We start from the raw sequence: 19,832 nt of genomic DNA on the forward strand, positions 1-19,832 counted from the left end.
TTTTATAAAGATTGTATTACTGGCAGTGTGGAGAATTAATTAGAAAAGTAGCAAGATTTGAAATAAGAAAAATGGTTAAAGAGGCTATTAATATCTCTATATATAAAAGTCTAAGCGACCATTAGGACTGGTCGCCATAATGTTCACAGGAGGTGCCCCTGGTGGTCAGTACACTCCCACAGCAGGAGCGCTATTCAGCCAGAAGCCAGGCTCACCGCTGGCCAGCACAGCTGCAGTAGCAAAAGCTTTCCCACCTCCACAGCAGCGCTACAGAGCAGCAGTGGCAGCAGGCGCAGAGGGGCCATGATGAGCAGCAGCTGCACAGCGCTCAGCCCTGGCTTGGGCTCCTCTGCAGCTGCCTGCCACTTCATGCACTGCTACATCTTCCGAGGGGTACCAAATTGCAAGAGGGTGCAGGCCAGGCTGAAGGACCCGACTGGTGCACGGATCCATGCACCAGGCCTCTAGTCTACCAATAATTGAGAGCTTCTCATATGCTATGTACAGCATCTAACTCAGCTTACTAAGCCTTAAAATCCCTTGTATTTGAACTATTACAATCTCCATTTCACATATGAAGAAGCAGGTTCAGAGGAGAACACAAACGTCCCCATTACACAGCTAGTCAATAAAACCTAGAATTTGAATTCAAACCCTGCTTAACTGCAAATGTACATTACATTCCAAAATGCTGCAATAGCCTGGATGAGTAATAAAAAGCACCTCAGTCAATGCAGAAAAGCTAGAATGGAGAGAAGAGATTCAATAGCTTTTTAGGAGGTAAAATGGGCAATTGCTGATAACTGGCTGGATGCAGAAGTCGAAGAAGGCAGGGAGTTTAAACTGATACCCACTTTCAGGCTTGGGAAAAATTTCCAAATTTCCCATAATGTGATCATTTTACTTTTATCATGTTATCAATATATACTAATTCTTTCAAGGACTTTATGGGAAGCTCATTAATAACTACATTTCTGTACCTACTTTTCAATTCAATTTTTCTGATACATTACTACAGCTTCAATGTATTCCGAGGTTTCTTGCAATGAATCTTTCATCATAAATCTCTATTCACTGCAAAATACTGGCAAACTATGAGAGGTTATGAAATCCTTCCTTGCTTTTCCATAAGACGCTTTATGATTTTCACCTAAGCTAACAGTGGGATATATCAAGAATATTGGAAACCCTTCTAGTTTTCTCTTATTATAATCACAGAGAAAATGGAGGACTTGAAATATATATATTACACAGAGCACACATCACTCACATGTATACACTTTTTAAAATTTCCTGTTTAAACTATACCTTAATGTATCTGTTTTTAATGATGAAGCAGGAGTGGGATCCATGATTTCTTCAGAGATTGCAGAAACCTCATTAATTTCATATAAAATTTGCATGCAAATGGATATAAACACCTCTCTAAGGAGATTAGCGATAACTTTCATTAGATGTTCAAAGGGGGCTAAGACCTAGAAAAAGATTAAAAGCCACGTGGCCATTCCTTCAGGGAATCTGTCATCAATCAACCCACTGACTACATAACATATGTAGGAGATTTCAATAAGCAGAACACAGCAGTTCCCAGCAGCTGTTCACCATGGATACACAGGCCAGGCAGGAAGGCATGTCCAAATTCTGCTTTTGCCAAGTGACACCTATTTTTGCCATTTGTTAAGCTAATGGGGAGAAATCATCACCTAAATAATTAAATATAAAACCCTGCAAAGCTTTAGTTAACATGGCAGTGAAGGAAGGCTGATTCTGTATTTTTAAATGCTCATTTTAGGGAGTACTTCCTTGTTATTTTGAACAATTTTAATAAAGTAATTCTGAATGCCGAACTACTGCCAAGATTATACCACGGAGCATCCTACAAATAGAGAACAAAAAAATTCACGGCACAACAGAGTATACATTAGCAAGTTAGTGAATGTAATCCCTCCTGTTATTTCAAAATCTATTCTACTACCACCTCGGATTCAAAAATTCTCATTTCCCCAGAACTTACTGACCTATTGATAGTAAGAATTTGGCTACAGATAGATAGAAAGACTATATATACATTTGTGTGTGTATGTATATATCTCCAGTCACCATAACCTAACCACTGACTGAATTATAGTCTCAAAAACAAAAATAGCACGTACTAGAATGGGTGAAATACTGTCGAATTCAGGAAGCTTTACACCAACAAAGATCTCATGCACAAAGAGAAATAGCCCACGCAGTATAAAATAAAAAACTGCATAGAAAGAACTTTTTAAAAATAACTTCAAATGTTGTCTGATAAACCACTGGCTATCACTGAGCAGATTTCACAAACCCTCTGAGTCCAGCATCTAAAACATTGAACCCACTATTTTTCCCGAAGGTCTAAACCCTCCCAGGGAAAAAAGACAAGGATACTTCTAATATAAATTTCCTTTAACTAAAGAAGAAAGGCTGTGGAAACTGTCTCTCCTTGATTATGAATTTCACTATTTTCTTCTTTCAATTTCTTTTCCTCTGAACAGCTCTGAACTGGCATTCAGCTTCCAGCTGGCACTGCCGATAAGCAGCCTTTCCAGGGACTACAAGCCCCTCCTGAGAAGGAAAGAGCCACCCTGATCTGCTGTCGGCTCCATACCTCAAATCTGCTAAACCATCGCACAGCCCCTGGCACTGAGTCACACCATTTCAGAGAAGGGGAAAGTCTCTGAGCCATAAGATCAGATGTATCTTCAGTTTTGCCCCAAACTTACAGCTTTAGAGAATATGAGAAGTAAACATGAATGGGAATCCACTCTGTTCTTCAGGATCCCAGCAATTAATCAGCTGAATGACTGCACATTGTAAGGCCACATTCTAGTTTTAAAATATACTTCCTTCTCTGCCCTCAATATAATTTGTAATTTAACCCCCAGCCAAACATCTAAATAAAATAAACACAGTATTTAAAATATACATATGCATATATATTACACACAGGAAGAATGATAAACATCCATGAAGTTATCTTAAAAGTGGAGGCAAGAAAATACAGAGGACAAAAGTCAACAAAGAAGCAAACAAACACTTAGGCAAGTAAAAAGTGAATACAGACTGAAGCTATACTTGATTCTCAGCATATTAGAATTTATAGTATAATGAGGAATATCATTTATGCAGCCACTAAGAAAGCCATGCATGATGATCATGTGGCTCATGATTAATATTTAAAGTATTGTCTAGAGAGGAGAGTGAAGATGGCGGCGGTATAGGCAGACGCGTCCCAGGTTGTGTCCCAGAGCAAATGGAGTGAGCAGCTGAAACTAGTAACATCCATCCCGAATTGGCGAAATTGCTCAGCTGGTGAGACAGTTTGCAGCAGGGAAGAGCAGAACTCCTCTGGAAGGTAAAAAAAACCAGGGATTTGGGCAGGAAAGTTTGCCAGACCTCTGAGCCCAGAGAGTCGGAGGGAGACCGCGTGGCAGACAGCCGAGTCCCTTGGGACAGGCACAGCCCCTGACGGGGGAAAGGAGAACCGCGGGATTCCTGGCGCCGCCGGGGGAATTGAGAGCTGGGTTCTGTGATCACAGAGGACTGAGCCTAAAGGGGGCAGCCTGAAGAGCTGACCAGACCATGCAGTTCCGGTAAGAGAAGAAGCTTACAGAAACCAAGCCTTTCCCGTTTCCGCAGACGGCGTTTGTTTGTTTGTTTTCACTGAATCCTGTTCATGGGACATTTCGGATACAGACACTCACCTGTGCTGAAGAGAGGAAGAGTGTGCGGAGGAGTGGAATCTGGGGAGAGACTGAGGAGAGAGGGGGCGCCAGGAGAGGTGGCAGCGAATTGAGTGCTGAGACACCCCTGAGCCCAGGACTGGGGCAGCCATTCTCTCCGGAGAGTGAGACTCCTCCCCCCAGCCCCCAGGCAAGGAGCACAGCCACACCCAGACTCCACCCTGTAGGAGATCAAGGATTAAAATAACCTGATCAGTCCCTGCGAGTTAACAGGGTCAGGCCTATGGAGGGATTTTCAATCCCAGCAACAACACAGCGCCAGTAACTAACTATTGCGCAGCCAGCTCTGGGCAGTGAACTTCCACTGGACAGAGAGGCTCTATAGGCTCAGAGGCCAACCCCAGAACACTGCCACCCAGAGGCTGACCCACAAACTGACTCTTTGCTAAACACAAAATAAGGCAGTCTGGGAAACAAATGCGGCTTGCTTTAAAATAAGGACTGTGGTTTACAACACAGAGGAACAGTGTATCGCAGGGAAACTCAACACTCTCCTGAATACCTGGCATGTCTAAGGCGAGCCACACTGAAGAATAGAAGAACCGAAGGACCTTCACTACTGCAATTTTTTTTTCTTTTTTCACCTTTTAACTAAGAAACCAATTTTTTTTCTTTTTTTTTCTTTTCTTCTTTTTTTCTCTTTTTTTTTCTTTTCTTCTTTTTTCCATCACCTGATTCTACCCTTTTAATTACTACCTTCTTATTTTTAACCAGTATTATTACTGCTACCATTTTACCTTTTTTTTTAAAGTGCCATTTTATTTTCTCTTTATTTTATTTTGGGATTAGTGTTCTCCATTCTATTTTCATCGTTATATTATTGGTTGTTTCTAGTTTGCATTCATCTCCAGGGAGCTGTTGCTGGAATCTGTTGGGATTAATGGCTGTTCTATAGGAGTATTCTCCTCATATAAAAAAGTCTCTTCCCCTCTTCCACTTCATTCTCTCTTTTCGCTCTTTTTTTTTTCTTTTCTTTTCTTTTCTCGCTTTTATTTCCCCCCCTCATTTTTCCCAATTTCATTTTTGCACTCCTTTTTTTGGTCCCTACTTTTCTTTTCTTTTTTCTCTTTTATCTTTTTCTCTTCCTTCTTCCTTATCCCCTAATTCTCTTAATTCAGGTGGTCACCTTTATTTGGGGTTATTAATATAGTGAATATATTTGTGTATAGTGCCTGGTACGTGGTGCCTTGTTGTGTTGTATTTTGTGCCTTTAAATCAATGCAGCAGATCCAAGCAACAGCAACCTCCTGAGCACCAACACCCTCTGCTGAGGAACAGCAGCTGTATGTGAAACCTCGCCCCACCAGCCAGAAGAGCCACCACAGCTGTGAACAGCACCCACCAGAGGAGCTGCTGCCAACTGAAGAGCAGCTGCTACCGCAACCGCCCGAAGAGCAACCACAGACCAAGGAGTCACTGCCACCAAGGGAGCAACCACTGAACGACTCAACGTATAGATATATCAGTGAGATCAAACATGGGTAGACAAAGAAACCCCCAAAGGAAAGAGAAGGAGGACTCTCCAGAAAAGCAGCTAAGTAATACAGAGGCATGCAACATGACAGACAAAGAATTCAGAATAAGGGTCCTAGAGTGCATAAACCGGATGGAGGAAAAAATCGACAACCTCTGCAAGAAGCAAGAAGAAACAGATGAAAAAATCGATAACATATGGAAGAAGCTAGAAGAAACAGATGAAAAAATCAACAACTTAAGTAAGACCCAAGAAGAAATGAAGAGTGATATAGCTGCAATGAAAAACTCCATTGAAAGTATCAACAGTAGACTAGGAGAAGTGGAGGACCGAATTAGTGAATTAGAAGACAAGGAAGCAAAACACACCCAAAATGTACTGCAATTGGAGAAAAAAATTAAAAGACAGGAGGAGAGCCTAAGGGAGCTTTGGGACAACATGAAACGAAACAACATACAAATAATAGGGGTACCAGAACAACAGAAGGATGAATAAGGATTAGAAAACCTATTAGAAGAAATAATATCAGAAAACTTCCCTGAGGTGGGGAAGAAAAAAGTCACACAAGCCCAGAGAGTCCCAAACAAGGTGAACCCGAAAAGACCCACACCAAGACACATCATAATTACCATGGCAAATGTTCAGGACAAAGAGAGAATCTTACAGGCTGCAAGAGAGAGACGGAAAGTTACATACAAGGGATCTCCCATTAGATTGTCAAATGATTTCTCAACAGAAACACATCAGGCCAGAAAAGAATGGAGAGAAATTTACAAAGTGATGCAAAGCAAAGGACTGAATCCAAGAATACTCTATCCAGCAAGGCTATCATTCAAACTTGAAGGGGAAATAAGAAGCTTCACAGACAAAAAAAGGCTAAGGGAATTTATCACCACCAAGCCAGCAATGCAAGGAATGCTAAAGGGACTGGTATAAAAATAAGAAATAAAAAGCAAAGAAAGAAAACAGCCACACAAAAACAGAAATGGCTACAAACAAGTACCTTTCAATAATAACTTTAAACGTAAATGGACTAAATGCTCCAAACAAAAGACATCGAGTGGCTGAATGGATAAAAAAACATGACCCATACATCTGCTGTCTACAAGAAACCCACCTCATTAGAAGGGACTCACACAGACTGAAAGTGAAAGGATGGAAAAATATCTTTCAGGCAAATGGAAAGGAAAAGAAAGCTGGGGTAGCAATACTTATATCGGACAAAATAGACCTCAAAGTGAAGGCCATAAAAAGAGATAAGGAAGGCCACTTCATAATACTAAAGGGATCAATACAACAAGAAGATATAACTCTGGTAAACATATATGCACCCAATGCAGGAGCACCCAAATTCATAAAAAAACTCCTGGAAGATATCAAAGGAGAGATCGACAACAATACAATCATAGTCGGGGACTTTAATACACCACTGACAACACTGGATAAATCCTCTAGACAAGCAATCAGCAAAGAAACAGCAATCCTAAATGACTCACTAGATCAGATGGACTTAACAGACATCTTCAGAACACTTCACCCCAAAGCCAGGGAATATACATTCTACTCAAATGCTCATAAGACATATTCAAAAATAGACCATATATTGGGTCACAAGCAAAGTATCCCCAAATTCAAGAAGATTGAAATCATAAAAAGTGTCTTCGCAGACCACGATGGCATAATATTAGAAATAAACTACAATAAAAACAACCCAAAATACTCAAACACCTGGAAGCTGAATAGCATGCTATTAAATATTGATTGGGTTACCAATGAAATCAAAGAAGAAATCTGAAACATCCTGGAAACTAATGACAATGAAAACACAACAATCCAAAACCTATGGGACACAATGAAAGCAGTCCTGAGAGGGAAGTTTATAGCTCTACAGGCCTATCTCAAAAAACAAGAAAAAATGGTAGTAAATCAGCTAACTCTACAACTCAAAGAATTAGAAAGAGAGCAACAAGAAAACCCCAGAGTGAGCAGAAGGAAGGAGATAATAAAGATGAGAGCAGAAATAAATGACATAGAGACCAAAAAAAACAATACAGAAAATCAATGAAACCAAGAGCTGGTTCTTTGAAAGGATAAACAAGATTGACAAACCTCTAGCCAGACTCACCAAGAAGCAAAGAGAGAGGACCCAAATAAACAAAATCAGAAACGATAGAGGCGAAATAACAACAGACCCCACAGAAATACAAATGATTGTTAAAAAATACTATGGAGAGCTCTACTCCAACAAACTAGACAACCTGGAGGAAATGGACAAATTCCTAGAAAAATACAACATTCCAAAACTCAATCAGGAAGAATCTAAAAATCTCAACAGGCCAATAACTATGGAAGAAATTGAAGCAGTCATGAAAAAGCTTCCAGCAAACAAAAGCCCAGGACCAGACGGCTTCACAGGGGAGTTTTACCAAACATTCAAGGAAGAACTAAAACCTATCCTCCTCAGACTACTACAAAAAATTCAAGAGGAAGGAACACTTCCAAGCTCATTCTATGAAGCCAGCATCACCCTAATACCAAAACCAGGTAAAGACAACACAATGAAAGAGAATTACAGGCCAATATCCCTCATGAACATAGATGCCAAAATCCTCAACAAAATCTTAGCAAATCGGATCCAGCAGTACATCAGAAAGATCATACACCATGACCAAGTAGGATTTATCCCAGGGATGCAAGGATGGTACAATATCCGCAAATCAATAAACGTGATACATCACATAAACAAATTGAAAGAAAAAAACCACATGGTCATATCAATTGATGCAGAAAAAGCATTTGACAAAATTCAACACCCATTTTTGATAAAAGCTCTCAGCAAGGTGGGAGTAGAAGGATCATACCTCAACATAATAAAAGCCATATATGACAGGCCCACAGCCAACATCATACTCAATGGACAAAAACTAACACCGTTTCCCCTAAGAACAGGAACAAGACAGGGATGCCCCCTCTCACCACTCCTGTTCAACATAGTACTGGAAGTGTTAGCCATTGCAATTCGGCAAGAAGAAGAAATAAAAGGCATTCAAATTTGAAAAGAGGAAGTAAAACTGTCCTTATTTGCAGACGACATGATATTATACATACAGAACCCTAGAGACTCCATCAAAAAGCTACTAGACTTAATACATGAATTTGGCAATGTAGCAGGATACAAAATTAACCCCAAGAAATCTGAGGCATTTCTATACACCAATAGTGAACTTTCAGAAAGAGAGATTATAAAAACAATCCCGTTTACCATCGCACCAAAAAAATTAAGCTACCTAGGAATAAACTTAACTAAAGAGGTAAAAGACCTCTACTCAGAAAACTACAGGACGTTGAAAAAAGATATAGAGGAAGACATAAACAGATGGAAGAACATACCATGTTCATGGATTGGTAGAATCAACATCATTAAAATGTCCATACTACCCAAAGCAATCTATAAATTCAATGCACTTCCCATTAAAATACCAATGGCATACTTCAGAGATCTAGAACGAACTCTCCAAAAATTCATCTGGAATAAAAAAAGACCTCGAATAGCTACAGCAATCCTGAAAAAGACCAAAGTAGGTGGGATCTCAATACCAGATATTAAGTTGTATTACAAAGCCACTGTTCTCAAAACTGCCTGGTACTGGCACAAGAATAGGCATATAGATCAATGGAATAGAATAGAGAGCCCAGAAATCGGCCCGAACCAATATGCTCAATTAATATTTGACAAAGGAGGCAAGAACATACAATGTAGCCAAGATAGTCTCTTCAATAAATGGTGTTGGGAAAATTGGACAGATATATGCAAGAAAATGAAACTAGACCACCAACTTAAAACTAGACCACCATACACAAAAATAAACTCAAAATGGATAAAGGACTTAAATGTACGACAGGAAACCATAAAAATTCTAGAAGAATCCAAAGGCAACAAAATCTCAGACATATGCCGAAGCAATTTCTTCACTGATACAGCTCCTAGGGCACTTGAAACTAAAGAGAAAATGAACAAATGGGACTACATCAAAATAAAAAGCTTCTGCACAGCAAAAGAAACCATCAACAAAACAACGAGAAAACCCACTGTGTGGGAAAACATATTTGCCAATGTCATATCTGATAAGGGCCTAATCTCCAAAATTTATAGGGAACTCATACAACTCAACAAAAGGAAGATAAACAATCCAATCAAAAAATGGGCAAAGGACCTAAATAGACACCTTTCAAAAGAGGACATTCAGAAAGCCAAGAGACATATGAAAACATGCTCAAAGTCACTAATCATCCGAGAGATGCAAATCAAAACAACAATGAGGTACCATCTCACACCTGTCAGACTGGCTTTCATCAACAAATCAACAAACGACAAGTGCTGGAGAGGATGTGGAGAAAAAGGAACACTTGTGCACTGCTGGTGGGAATGCAGACTGGTGCAGCCACTATGGAAGACAGTATGGCGTTTCCTTAAAAAACTGAAAATGGAACTCCCATTTGACCCTGTGATCCCACTTCTAGGAATATATCCCAAGAAACCAGAAACACCAATCAGAAAGGATATATGCACCCCTATGTTCATAGCAGCACAATTCACCATAGCTAAGATCTGGAAACAGCCTAAGTGCCCATCAGTAGATGAATGGATTAGAAAACTGTGGTACATCTACACGATGGAATACTATGCTGCTCTAAAAAGGAAGGAACTCTTACCATTTGCAACGTCATGGATGGAACTGGAGAGCATTATGCTAAGTGAAATAAGCCAGTCAATGAAGGAGAAATACCACATGATCTCACTCATTCATGGATAATAGAGACCATTATAAACTTTTGAACAATAATAGATACAGAGGCAGAGCTGCCTCAAACAGATTGTCAAACTGCAGCAGGAAGGCCGGGGAGGGTTGGGGGGCAGGAGGTAGGGGGGTAAGAGATCAACTAAAGGACTTGTATGCATGCATATAAGCATAACCAGTGGACATAAGACATTGGGGGATAGGGGAGGCTAGGGGACTGTCTAGGGCAGGGGGATAAAATGGACACATATGTAATACCCTTTGTAATACTTTAAGCAATAAATAAAAAAATAAATAAAAATAAGAGTCTTAGAGGTATATAAATCAAACATTAATCAGATTATGTTGATACTTGTAATTAAGAGAAAATTTCACTTTGTCTTTTTGTATTTTAGCAATCATGGATTATAAAAAAAAAAAAATATATATCCAGAGACAGAGAAGCATTGATCAGACTGTCAAACCTCAGAGGGAAGGTAGAGGAGGGTGGGGGTACCGGGGAGAGATCAACCAAAGGACTTGTATGCATGCATATAAGCATCACCAATGGACACAGACACCAGGGGGGTGAGGGCATGAGTGTGTGTGGGGTTGGGGGGCAATGGGGGAATAAGGACACATATGTAATACCTTAATCAATAAAGAAAAATAAAATAAAACAAAAAAAATAAATAAAGTATTGTCTAAGGATCTATATTAAAACTAAGATAATGGTCTCAGCCATTATTAAGTAATTTGGAAGCATGTTCAAAACACAAATAGCTTGACATCTGACTGAATTATTATGGTAGGAAAGGTTGTAGATGTCTCCCATAGTTTTACAAGTGGTTATAACAAACATGAATTTTCATAGCAGCATCTTTCTCACCTGCAGAGATAAGTACAAATCCAAACTTTATAAAAAAACAAAATAGAGGGGGGCCCAAATTCTAGTTAATGTACTGGTATATTTAGGAAAAAAAAATAGATTTTTAAAAATACAATTCAGGTCTGGATGCAAAAGCTACATTTACTAATAGAAAGAGAGAGCGAGCCATTCCTTTCTTTTTTATTTTAAGTAAGGAAGATTAAGAGAACAGGAATGTGTTCAAATAAGGCTCTCTTCCATCTTGGTCAATTAAAAAGGTAAAACCAGGAAGGTGTCTTTGTTCCCCAAGTATTTCTAGCCCCTTCTAAAAATAATGCTCCCCCGTCATCCTACAGATGGCTGGAATTTCCTTATCAGGACACAAAGTATTTCTTTCCCAAATCATAATAGATTATAATAGATTTTAATGAGGGAAGAAAGAGTAAGACACAAGAACAAGTAAGGAATGTCGCCAGTGGTCGGCAAACTGCGGCTTGGCAAACTGCGGCTTGTGAGCCACATGCGGCTCTTTGGCCCCTTGAGTGTGGCTCTTCCACAAAATATCGACTTCTGCGCATGGGCCACGAAGTTTCAATCGCACTGTACGTGCGTGCCCGCACGTGGTATTTTGTGGTATTTTGTGGAAGAGCCACACTCAAGGCGCCAAAGAGCCGCATGTGGCTCGCAAGCCGCAGTTTGCAGGCCACAGTCCTAGACTAAGATATCACTGAAAGTAGCAGGGGAGGAAAAGTAGAAACAACAAAATATATATAACAATTTTGCTTTGTTTTAGGAGAGGAAGAGAGTCAAATGGGAAAATGTTTTTGTTTTCATCTTAAAGAAAGTAAGTTATAAACTCTGAAAGCAGGAGTAATAACATTATAATGAGACAATGAAAGATTTGTAAAGCCAATGTCTGCCACTTTAAGATACCAGATGAAGCTCAATGATGGGTGGCTTTCTAACTGGGCACTCCCCCTGAAGTACAGAAGAACACGAAATCAAGCTCAACATTCCTTCAGCTGGTAGGTCACAGGCAGGAGCTTGACTGTGGTCAAACCAAAGCAAGTCCTGACAACAGTGAAGTTTAGTGAGACCTGGGCCTGGCTAGTATTCTGAATGAATACCACCAAGGAGGGCCGAGAGAAGGTTTGCCAATTTCAGTTAAATAAACTAAGGGTCAGAGAAGTGCATCATAGAATCCTTCTTCTATAAAGTGAGCGGAAGGTAGCTGGAAGGATTTAGTGAGGCAGCATATGTAAAAGCACCAAGCCAATAATAGGTGCTCAAAAATGTACCTCTCCCAGAGAACCAGAGCAGGAAGGAATTAAAAACAAAAAAGGAAATCCCGTTAGTCTTCAAGGAGATTATAATTCTGCCAAGAAACAAAATGCACCTATAGGTAATCACAAAGAATGGCCTAAAAATTAATAAAAAATGTTAAATACAAAGGTGGTAAACAGATCTGCAATTGACAAAGATCATTAGGACAATAATGTGCAGGCAAGGTTAAAGGTGGAGCCAGCCTGGACAGAGAGAGACCATTTAAGAAACTCTTGCTACAATTTATATGACAAAATAAAGCAAGGACTTATTCCTAAATTAAGGCCACAGTGATAAGGACAGAGAGTAGAAACTGAAGAATTAAGAGGTAAAAGGAGCAGACTAGATGGTCAAACATAGAGCAAAGAGAGAGAAAAGACTCAAGCTGGCCACAGGGGACTAGTAAAGAAGGCCATTCCCAGGGACAAGGAGCCCAGGAAGAGGAGGCTGAGAAGATGAGTCTGGTTTGGATGCCCTGAGTGTTAAGAGCTATGTGGCATCCAGGTGAGGAGGAAGACCAAGAGGAAGATCAGGAGGTTAGGAACAGTGTGTCTGGGTGGAATGGAAGTTAAGGAGGTAAAGGAGACAGCCAGAGAGCCATGCAGAAAAGGGCCCTACAATTAAATCATAGCCAATGTAAAGGACTTTCAGAAGAGCATGGCAAGGAGTGGCTAGATAGAAGCAAAATCAGAAGCTTATTTTGACAGAGTTCTGGAATGGAGTGAGAGTAAGATGCAGCCTAATAGGCTTTGAAATCATGGAGTCACTTCCACGGGCGCAGTTTCAGGCAATGGTGGGAGAAAAGGCCAGGTTGTAGCAGTTGGAGTAGGAAAAGGTTAGAAAAATAAAGAAAAGAGAAAAACACAATGCAGCCTAAAATTTCAAGAAGCTGGACTGGAGTAAGGAGTTGAGTTAGAGAGGAAAATGCAGAATAAAGGGGCAGTATTTTTTTTCTTAAAGATGGAATAGACTTAAGCATGTTTGTGTTCTAAATGGAAAGGCTCAGAAGAGAAGCAGAGTTAACTTACAATCAGGGCATGAGATTATTGATGACTGAGATCTCTAGACAAGAAGAAATGGGAACAATCCAGAGCACAGGTAAAGAGATGAGGACAGGTGGAGGGCACTAGTTCTAGTACAACAGGGATGGGTGAGGGTAAGTGTGGTGAGTGAGGTTTGCAGGAAGAGGGTCTCTAATCCATTAAGGGAGTGACAGGAGTGAATAACTACCTTCTGCTGGGAGTGAAAGAAATGGCTTAGAGAACTGCCCTCCTAGGAAACAGGGAACACGCAGCCTGGCAACCCAGAAGGATGACCAGGAACTGTCCAGCTTGGCAGTAACTATGGATTTGCAGGGCTACCAATTTGTAAGGCTTTGAGGTTCTTCTCCAGCAGTGTTTGGTGGCCTCAGTACAGAAGTTTAAAGCAAACAAGATTCACCCAGAGCTAACATTTAGGTAGGCATATATTAGGAAAGGATGACAGGAGCACAAAGGAGTTGAAAATCCTGACAAAAGAATGGCTGAAATGAGAGAACCAGGGGGCTTAGACTGGCTAGGGCAGATGTGAAGTGAAAAGGGAGAAAAAGGAAGAATTTAACAACTACATGTGTTAATTAAAAGAAAAACTGGTGCCATGGAATGGCAGTTGACAAGATTAGATGATGAAATCTAAAGTTCAACATTACAGAAGAGGTTCAATTTTGACTTATACAAGTGAGGCCATGGAGCAGATGGACTGAACTGAAAGGAAGTTCAGGTCCCTGGTGGAGGCACTCAAGGCACTAGGGAGTCAGGTACTCAAGGCACTAGGTGACCAATGGAATGTCCAAGGATGAACAACAGGATAGGGGGCATGAGGAAGGTGGCAGGAAAGAGGGAAGGCACAGGGGGGTAGTTGTGTGAGCACGCGCGCGCACAAACACACACACACACACACATACACACACACGTAAGTAACAAAAATGGAAAAAGTTGTGATGAGATGGCATAAACCTCAGTGGGGAGGGTGCTGAGTGTTGCCGTGAAAGGAAAGCTACTAGAATGCTAGGCCTGCAAGCCATATAAGGCCAATGAAATCATTTGGTCTGGCCCTGCCAAGGCATTAGGGGTGAGCTAATTAAATGTTTGACCAAATATAGCAGGCTAATTTTTAAGCTGATAATTTTGTATGGCACGCAAATGATGTTATATATACCCAAATGGCCCTTGGCAGAGAAAAAGTTCCCCATCCCTGCTAAGAGGATGGAGAAGCTGGTCTGGTACAGTGGACTCTCAGGCAGCAAAGGGGGTGGGAAGGAGCAGGTGTGCATTCTGGCTGGAGAAAGGAAGGACCAATATGTTGAGCTGTTGAGGGCACTGCATTTGTTTAGCTACTGTTGCCTTCCCAGGGTGAAGGACATCAATGACCAGGTGGGGTGGGGATTGCAGAAGTCACAGGAGAATAACAGGAGGAAGAGGTTCCATGAGCAGTCACTCAGGTCAAGGGCAGAGACAGACCAGCACCACCAATGGAAAGGGGATGACACTTGTGGGTCAGCAGAATAGTGGCCCCCAAAATGTCCATGTCCTAATCCCTGAGCCTGTGAATATTTTCTCTCATGGCAAAAAGAATTGTGCAGATGTGATTAAGTAAAGAATCTCGAGATGGAGAGGCCACCTTAACTTCTGTACCCAATGTCACACGAGGGTTCCTCTAAATGGGAGGCAGAAGGATCAGAAAAGGAGACGAGATGATAAAAACTGAAGTTGGAGTGATGTGGGCCAAAGAACATAGGTGGCCTAGAAGCAAGAAAAGGCAAGGAAACAGATTCTTGCCTACAGCCTGCAGAAGGAACACAGCTTGCTGACCCTAATCTCATCAAGTCACAACAAGGTGGGGTAGCAGGGATCTGACTCAAGCAGGAATTACAGTTCTTAAAACCTTCTACCACAGTTGACCTCTATCCTGCCCTCTACTCTACACAGAAGCCCTGAGGAGGTTCTCAAGCTACAGATTTCCAGGCTCTACCCCTGAGGTTCCAATCTGGTAGGTCTCAGCAATACCCACACATCTGCGTTTTCCAACGTTCCACAAAGGTATGTGACATGGAGAGGAAAGTTAGCATTTTTTAAATGTGAGGTGCCTGCACTTGGTTTCGTTTTCCCTGTTTGTGCCACCTCTTCTCCCTATTCTATTACATGTCCAGGATTACAATTATTAGGCCTTTCACAGAATAAAAAGTACTAGATGTAACTCAACAGGTATCATGGAAAGTAAAGCAAATAAAAAGTATTAGCTTCTCATTGCTAGCTAAAGTGCAATAATATAATGATGCAAATCTGACATAATTTTTAAATATAAATTGTCTTTTTTTTAAAAGGATTCAAAAATTTTATATAGGATTGGAAATTCCTAAATAAAGACTTTCAACAAAATTATGTAATAATCTCTGAGTTTTGGTGGAAGGGAAAGGGAAAAACAGTCTGCCATCAATTACAGTTCCCTTGCCTTTTTTTAGGAGTCTTAGAAGTCATTCATTATAATATATTAAATATCTATGTCATGGCTTTGTGGAAGAAGTCACTATGTTGTGGACTGTGTTATCCATTTTAGAAATTATTCATTAAAATATGTATTGAGTACATATTTTACCATGTACTAGGCATTGTGCAACACTTTGGAAATTCAGAGATATATTAGACAAAGTCTCTCTATCCTAATGAAAGAGGAATAGAGTTAGAGTTAGAAAATTATCATCCAGGTAATGATTGAATTGTATATAGAATTCTGAGGCCAGAGAATGCTTCCCTGACATCTTGGGGGTGGTGGTGGTAGTAGTTGTTCAGTAAAGCTTCTTAGAGGAAGGACAGATGAATCTTGAATGATAGGAAGGGATTCGCTCAGTGAAGATGGTAAGCAGAGAGACTGGGAGTAGAGGCGAGGAAAGGAGAGAGCTGCAAGTGCACTAGAAAGCTGTGTGGTGAGAGAATAAAGCTTAGTCTGGACATTGCTAGTATTGTTCATCAGGTAACAGACTTACATACTATAAATTAAATTGTCCCTAAAATACTGAAAACACAAACTGTGAAGAATAGGGCAACAGAAGGTTGGGTATCTAGGTAAAGATGATCCCCTGAAGCTGCACGCCCCCTGTGCCAGTAGTCACTTCGTTAAGTTCTGGGCATCTTCACAGTCAGGTAACATGATGTAGGTGTCTCACTGTCTCCTCTAACATGTTGCCTGACCTACCACCTCCAAGCAACATATCAAAACAGATCCCTGTAGCTTGATTCTTGGGTGAAAGTGCAAGTAATATCAACTAATAAAAGAAAGACTAACACTTATTGAGGGTTTACCTTGTGCATGTTGCATCCCATGTCCTTTACATGTACAATTTATTTAATCCTTCAACAACCCAAGGAAGTGGGTATGGCACTTTCCCTACTTTATGGATGAGGAAACTGAGCACGGAGAAGCTAACTGGCTTGTCCAAGGACTGGGAGCTGGTAGGTGATGGCACCCAGGAGCCCAGCTCTGCAGCACACACTCTGAAACACTAAGGCTATGATTAGCTTTGTTTTGCCACTTTCCAGCAGCTACAAATCTGATAAGTTGGTGTACTCTCTAGGCAAACAGTTTAATTCTAATTAATTCGCTTAAGTGTTGATTCCTTATAAAAATATAAGACCTTCAGTAGTTCACCTGGGAAAACAGTTCAACGGGTGCTGCTACAGCCTTCTGTTCTTTCAAGTACTGCCCCCAAGACCACGTGTCCTGTGCAGCCGCTGAAGGGACTGGGAAAAAACAAAACCAAAAAACAATGACTTTTCTTGAAACAATTAGTGACAGAAGAATAATGAAATTTGAAGATAAACCCAAGAAGCCGGCAAATTAATTAAATTGGTAATCACAAGACCCAGCAACCAAAAAGAACCTTCTCTCTCATTTTCTGTGCGCATTGAGTAAAGTCATCTAACTATCCCATATGCAGCCTTTCCTGTTTTAGAACAGGCTTATGAATATAGACTACCCCAAGGAGACTGGTGGGGAACACTTTACACAGGGACCCTCTTACTCTTCATGAAAGAGTGAACAGGTACAGGTTCTCTACAAGATGATTTGGTTAATTTTAAGGTGAATGACTTGAGGACTTCTTTTATCATCTCCTTTAACTTTACCTCTTTTTTGGTGTGAATGCCAATTAGTGGGACCTGTCAGAAGGCAATGTGGAATATATGTCAAAAGCCTTACAAATTATTCATAACTTGGAACCAGCAATTCTTCTAGGTATTTGTCTTAATACAATTACAGTGGATGTGTCCAAGGGACAAACACAAAAGTTTTTATCCTAGAGCTCTTTATAATAATGAGAAACAAACTAAAGGCCCACTAAGAGGGGGTTATTAAATGAATGCAGAGACATGTTATTTTAGGAACTGGCTGTAAATTTACATTATAGCACACTATTAATGGCAGAGGAAGGCTATGTAAGTGGGGGCGGGGAGCAATTTTAGAAAACAAAATGACCCTTTTGCGTAAAATATGTAGTGGAAATAGAAAGAGTATGATTATATAAATCTAAATCTTAAATGAAGTCATCTTTATGTACCAGGTTTATAAAAAATGTCTTTATAATTTTCTTTATCTTCCTGCTTTTCAAATTTTCTAGATTAATACCTATCCTTTATAATTCAATAACATATCATCTTTAAATAATAAAAATTGGGCAAAAAGGACTAATAATTGTTTTAAGTTTATAATCTATGCCCCAGTAACTCCTCCTCTAAGATTATTACATGCTAAGAAAGTAGTCATGATAAAACTTAATAGTAAAATGTACATAAAATTATTATAGTAAAAATGCAAAAAAAATTAATATGGGAGAAAGGTTAAATAAACTATGGTACATATATGTATAATTATGAAGTTACAAGCATGCATATTTTCAAATAAAATATCTTGAGAAATTTTTGTGATGAGTAAAAATCAAAGTAAGGACACATAATAGTATATATAATATGATCTTAAAGTTTGAAATAAAAATTACATATATTAAAACATTCACTTATCCAACATATTTATAAAGAACCTTCTTTGTGCCAGGTACTATGCATATATGTGTGTCCACACATACAAGCACATGCATAGGAAAGCAGTTGGAACAAAACAGCAAAATATTGGCAATGGCTATACATGGGTGGTGAGATTAATGTAAATATTCTTTTCTTATTTGTGACTTATACAGTTTTAAAATTCTCTACAAGTATTATTAATTAGCCTTCCCTCCACACTCTGTACTCACACACTCACATACATACACATACACGCATCCTTGGAGAAGATTGATCAACATTTTTAACATTATCTTTCTGGAAAATGCTCCAGAAGAAGGTACAGAAGGTAAAGTGTCCGAATTTCATGAGCACTGGTGGTGACAGGTGGGAAGATACACCTCTAAGTCAAACATCTGAAACCTCTCAAGACAATAAAGCAACTTGATGGAATAACAAACATAAAAATCTACCAAGTTGTGCATAAAAAATTCATGTAGCATTTTAATCATTCAAAAAAATATTTTCTGAGCTCCTCTTACTGTGCCAAGAAGTGTGCTGCCTGCTGGATTAAAAATATAACCCAGTCCCTGGTCTAATGGATGAAAAATAAATAAATTAATAAATTTTCCTTTGGTATCCATACATATCACTGATAAAAAAAAAGAGAATATTTTATGTTCAGTTAATAAAGAAAAAATAACTTCAACGTACACATTTAAAATAGATACAACAGAGCATGCACAGTAACATAACATTTACTCTCTATCAATCAACACACTAACTTATTATTGCTAAGCAATTGCACTTAATAAAGCATGAGAATTTTAAAAGCGTTTTAATTATCAAGTACGCTGACAGAATTGTCATCAATGATTTTTCTTGTTTTGTTTGAAAACAGTGAGCTATCATCGTGTGATTTCCATCAGAGCTCAGTCTGTTGGCCATTATACCACTTAAGGGTTTGCTGCTATTTCTACCACAACATGAGATATTTTATTTCCCTAAACAGAGAAAGCAATTTGACAAACTCTGAAGATGATCTGGTAAGATTGTTCAACATTCTTATTTTCACATAGACATTTTACTACATTACAATTATATGCTTTGCAAAAACATTATAGCAGTGATGGCTCTAAAGCAAATATAGATATCTCATTTTCTACCACAGCTGTGTTCTTTAAAAGATTGTGGTAATTTCTCAACTTAATCATATTTTCAATTGTCATATATTATCATTTCACCAGAAGTAAATCAAATCTTAGACTTTCTTTTATTATCACATAAGTGATAATAAAATGTATCAGGAAGAGAAAACATAATATCAAACAATAAAAGCTTTCAATGAATTAATTATTTTTGTAAAGCAAGAGAACTACTCAGCAATACCGTGCCTGCAAATACCAAGTCACCTGCACCTGGAGCCTGGAGACAACCCTTTACTTGCCACTGATTCTAAAGTGTTCTGTCATCCCTTTTGTCTCTTTTCACCTTGTTTCATTCTTTTTTCACAGGGATTACATTACCTGAAACTAGCACTGGCTGAAAGGAGCCAGTTTGCATACTTAGAACGTAAGATCCTAAAAAGAA

General features: G+C 39.4%; 1 protein-coding gene across 1 annotated transcript in view; it reads right to left on the reverse strand.

The window, feature by feature from the left end:
• Window positions 1-19,832, reverse strand: part of L3MBTL4 (L3MBTL histone methyl-lysine binding protein 4) — a gene marked incomplete at both ends in the record, with an annotated part of 280,164 nt that overhangs the window by 223,923 nt on the left and 36,409 nt on the right. Inside the window, one exon of the mRNA XM_081096920.1 lies at window positions 16,894-16,985. Coding sequence (XP_080953046.1) covers window positions 16,894-16,985 — 92 coding nt within the window. The remainder of the gene's footprint in view (window positions 1-16,893; window positions 16,986-19,832) is intronic.

Source organism: Myotis nattereri, assembly GCF_964212035.1.
Source record: "Myotis nattereri genome assembly, chromosome: 8".
Taxonomy (NCBI): Eukaryota; Metazoa; Chordata; class Mammalia; order Chiroptera; family Vespertilionidae; genus Myotis; species Myotis nattereri.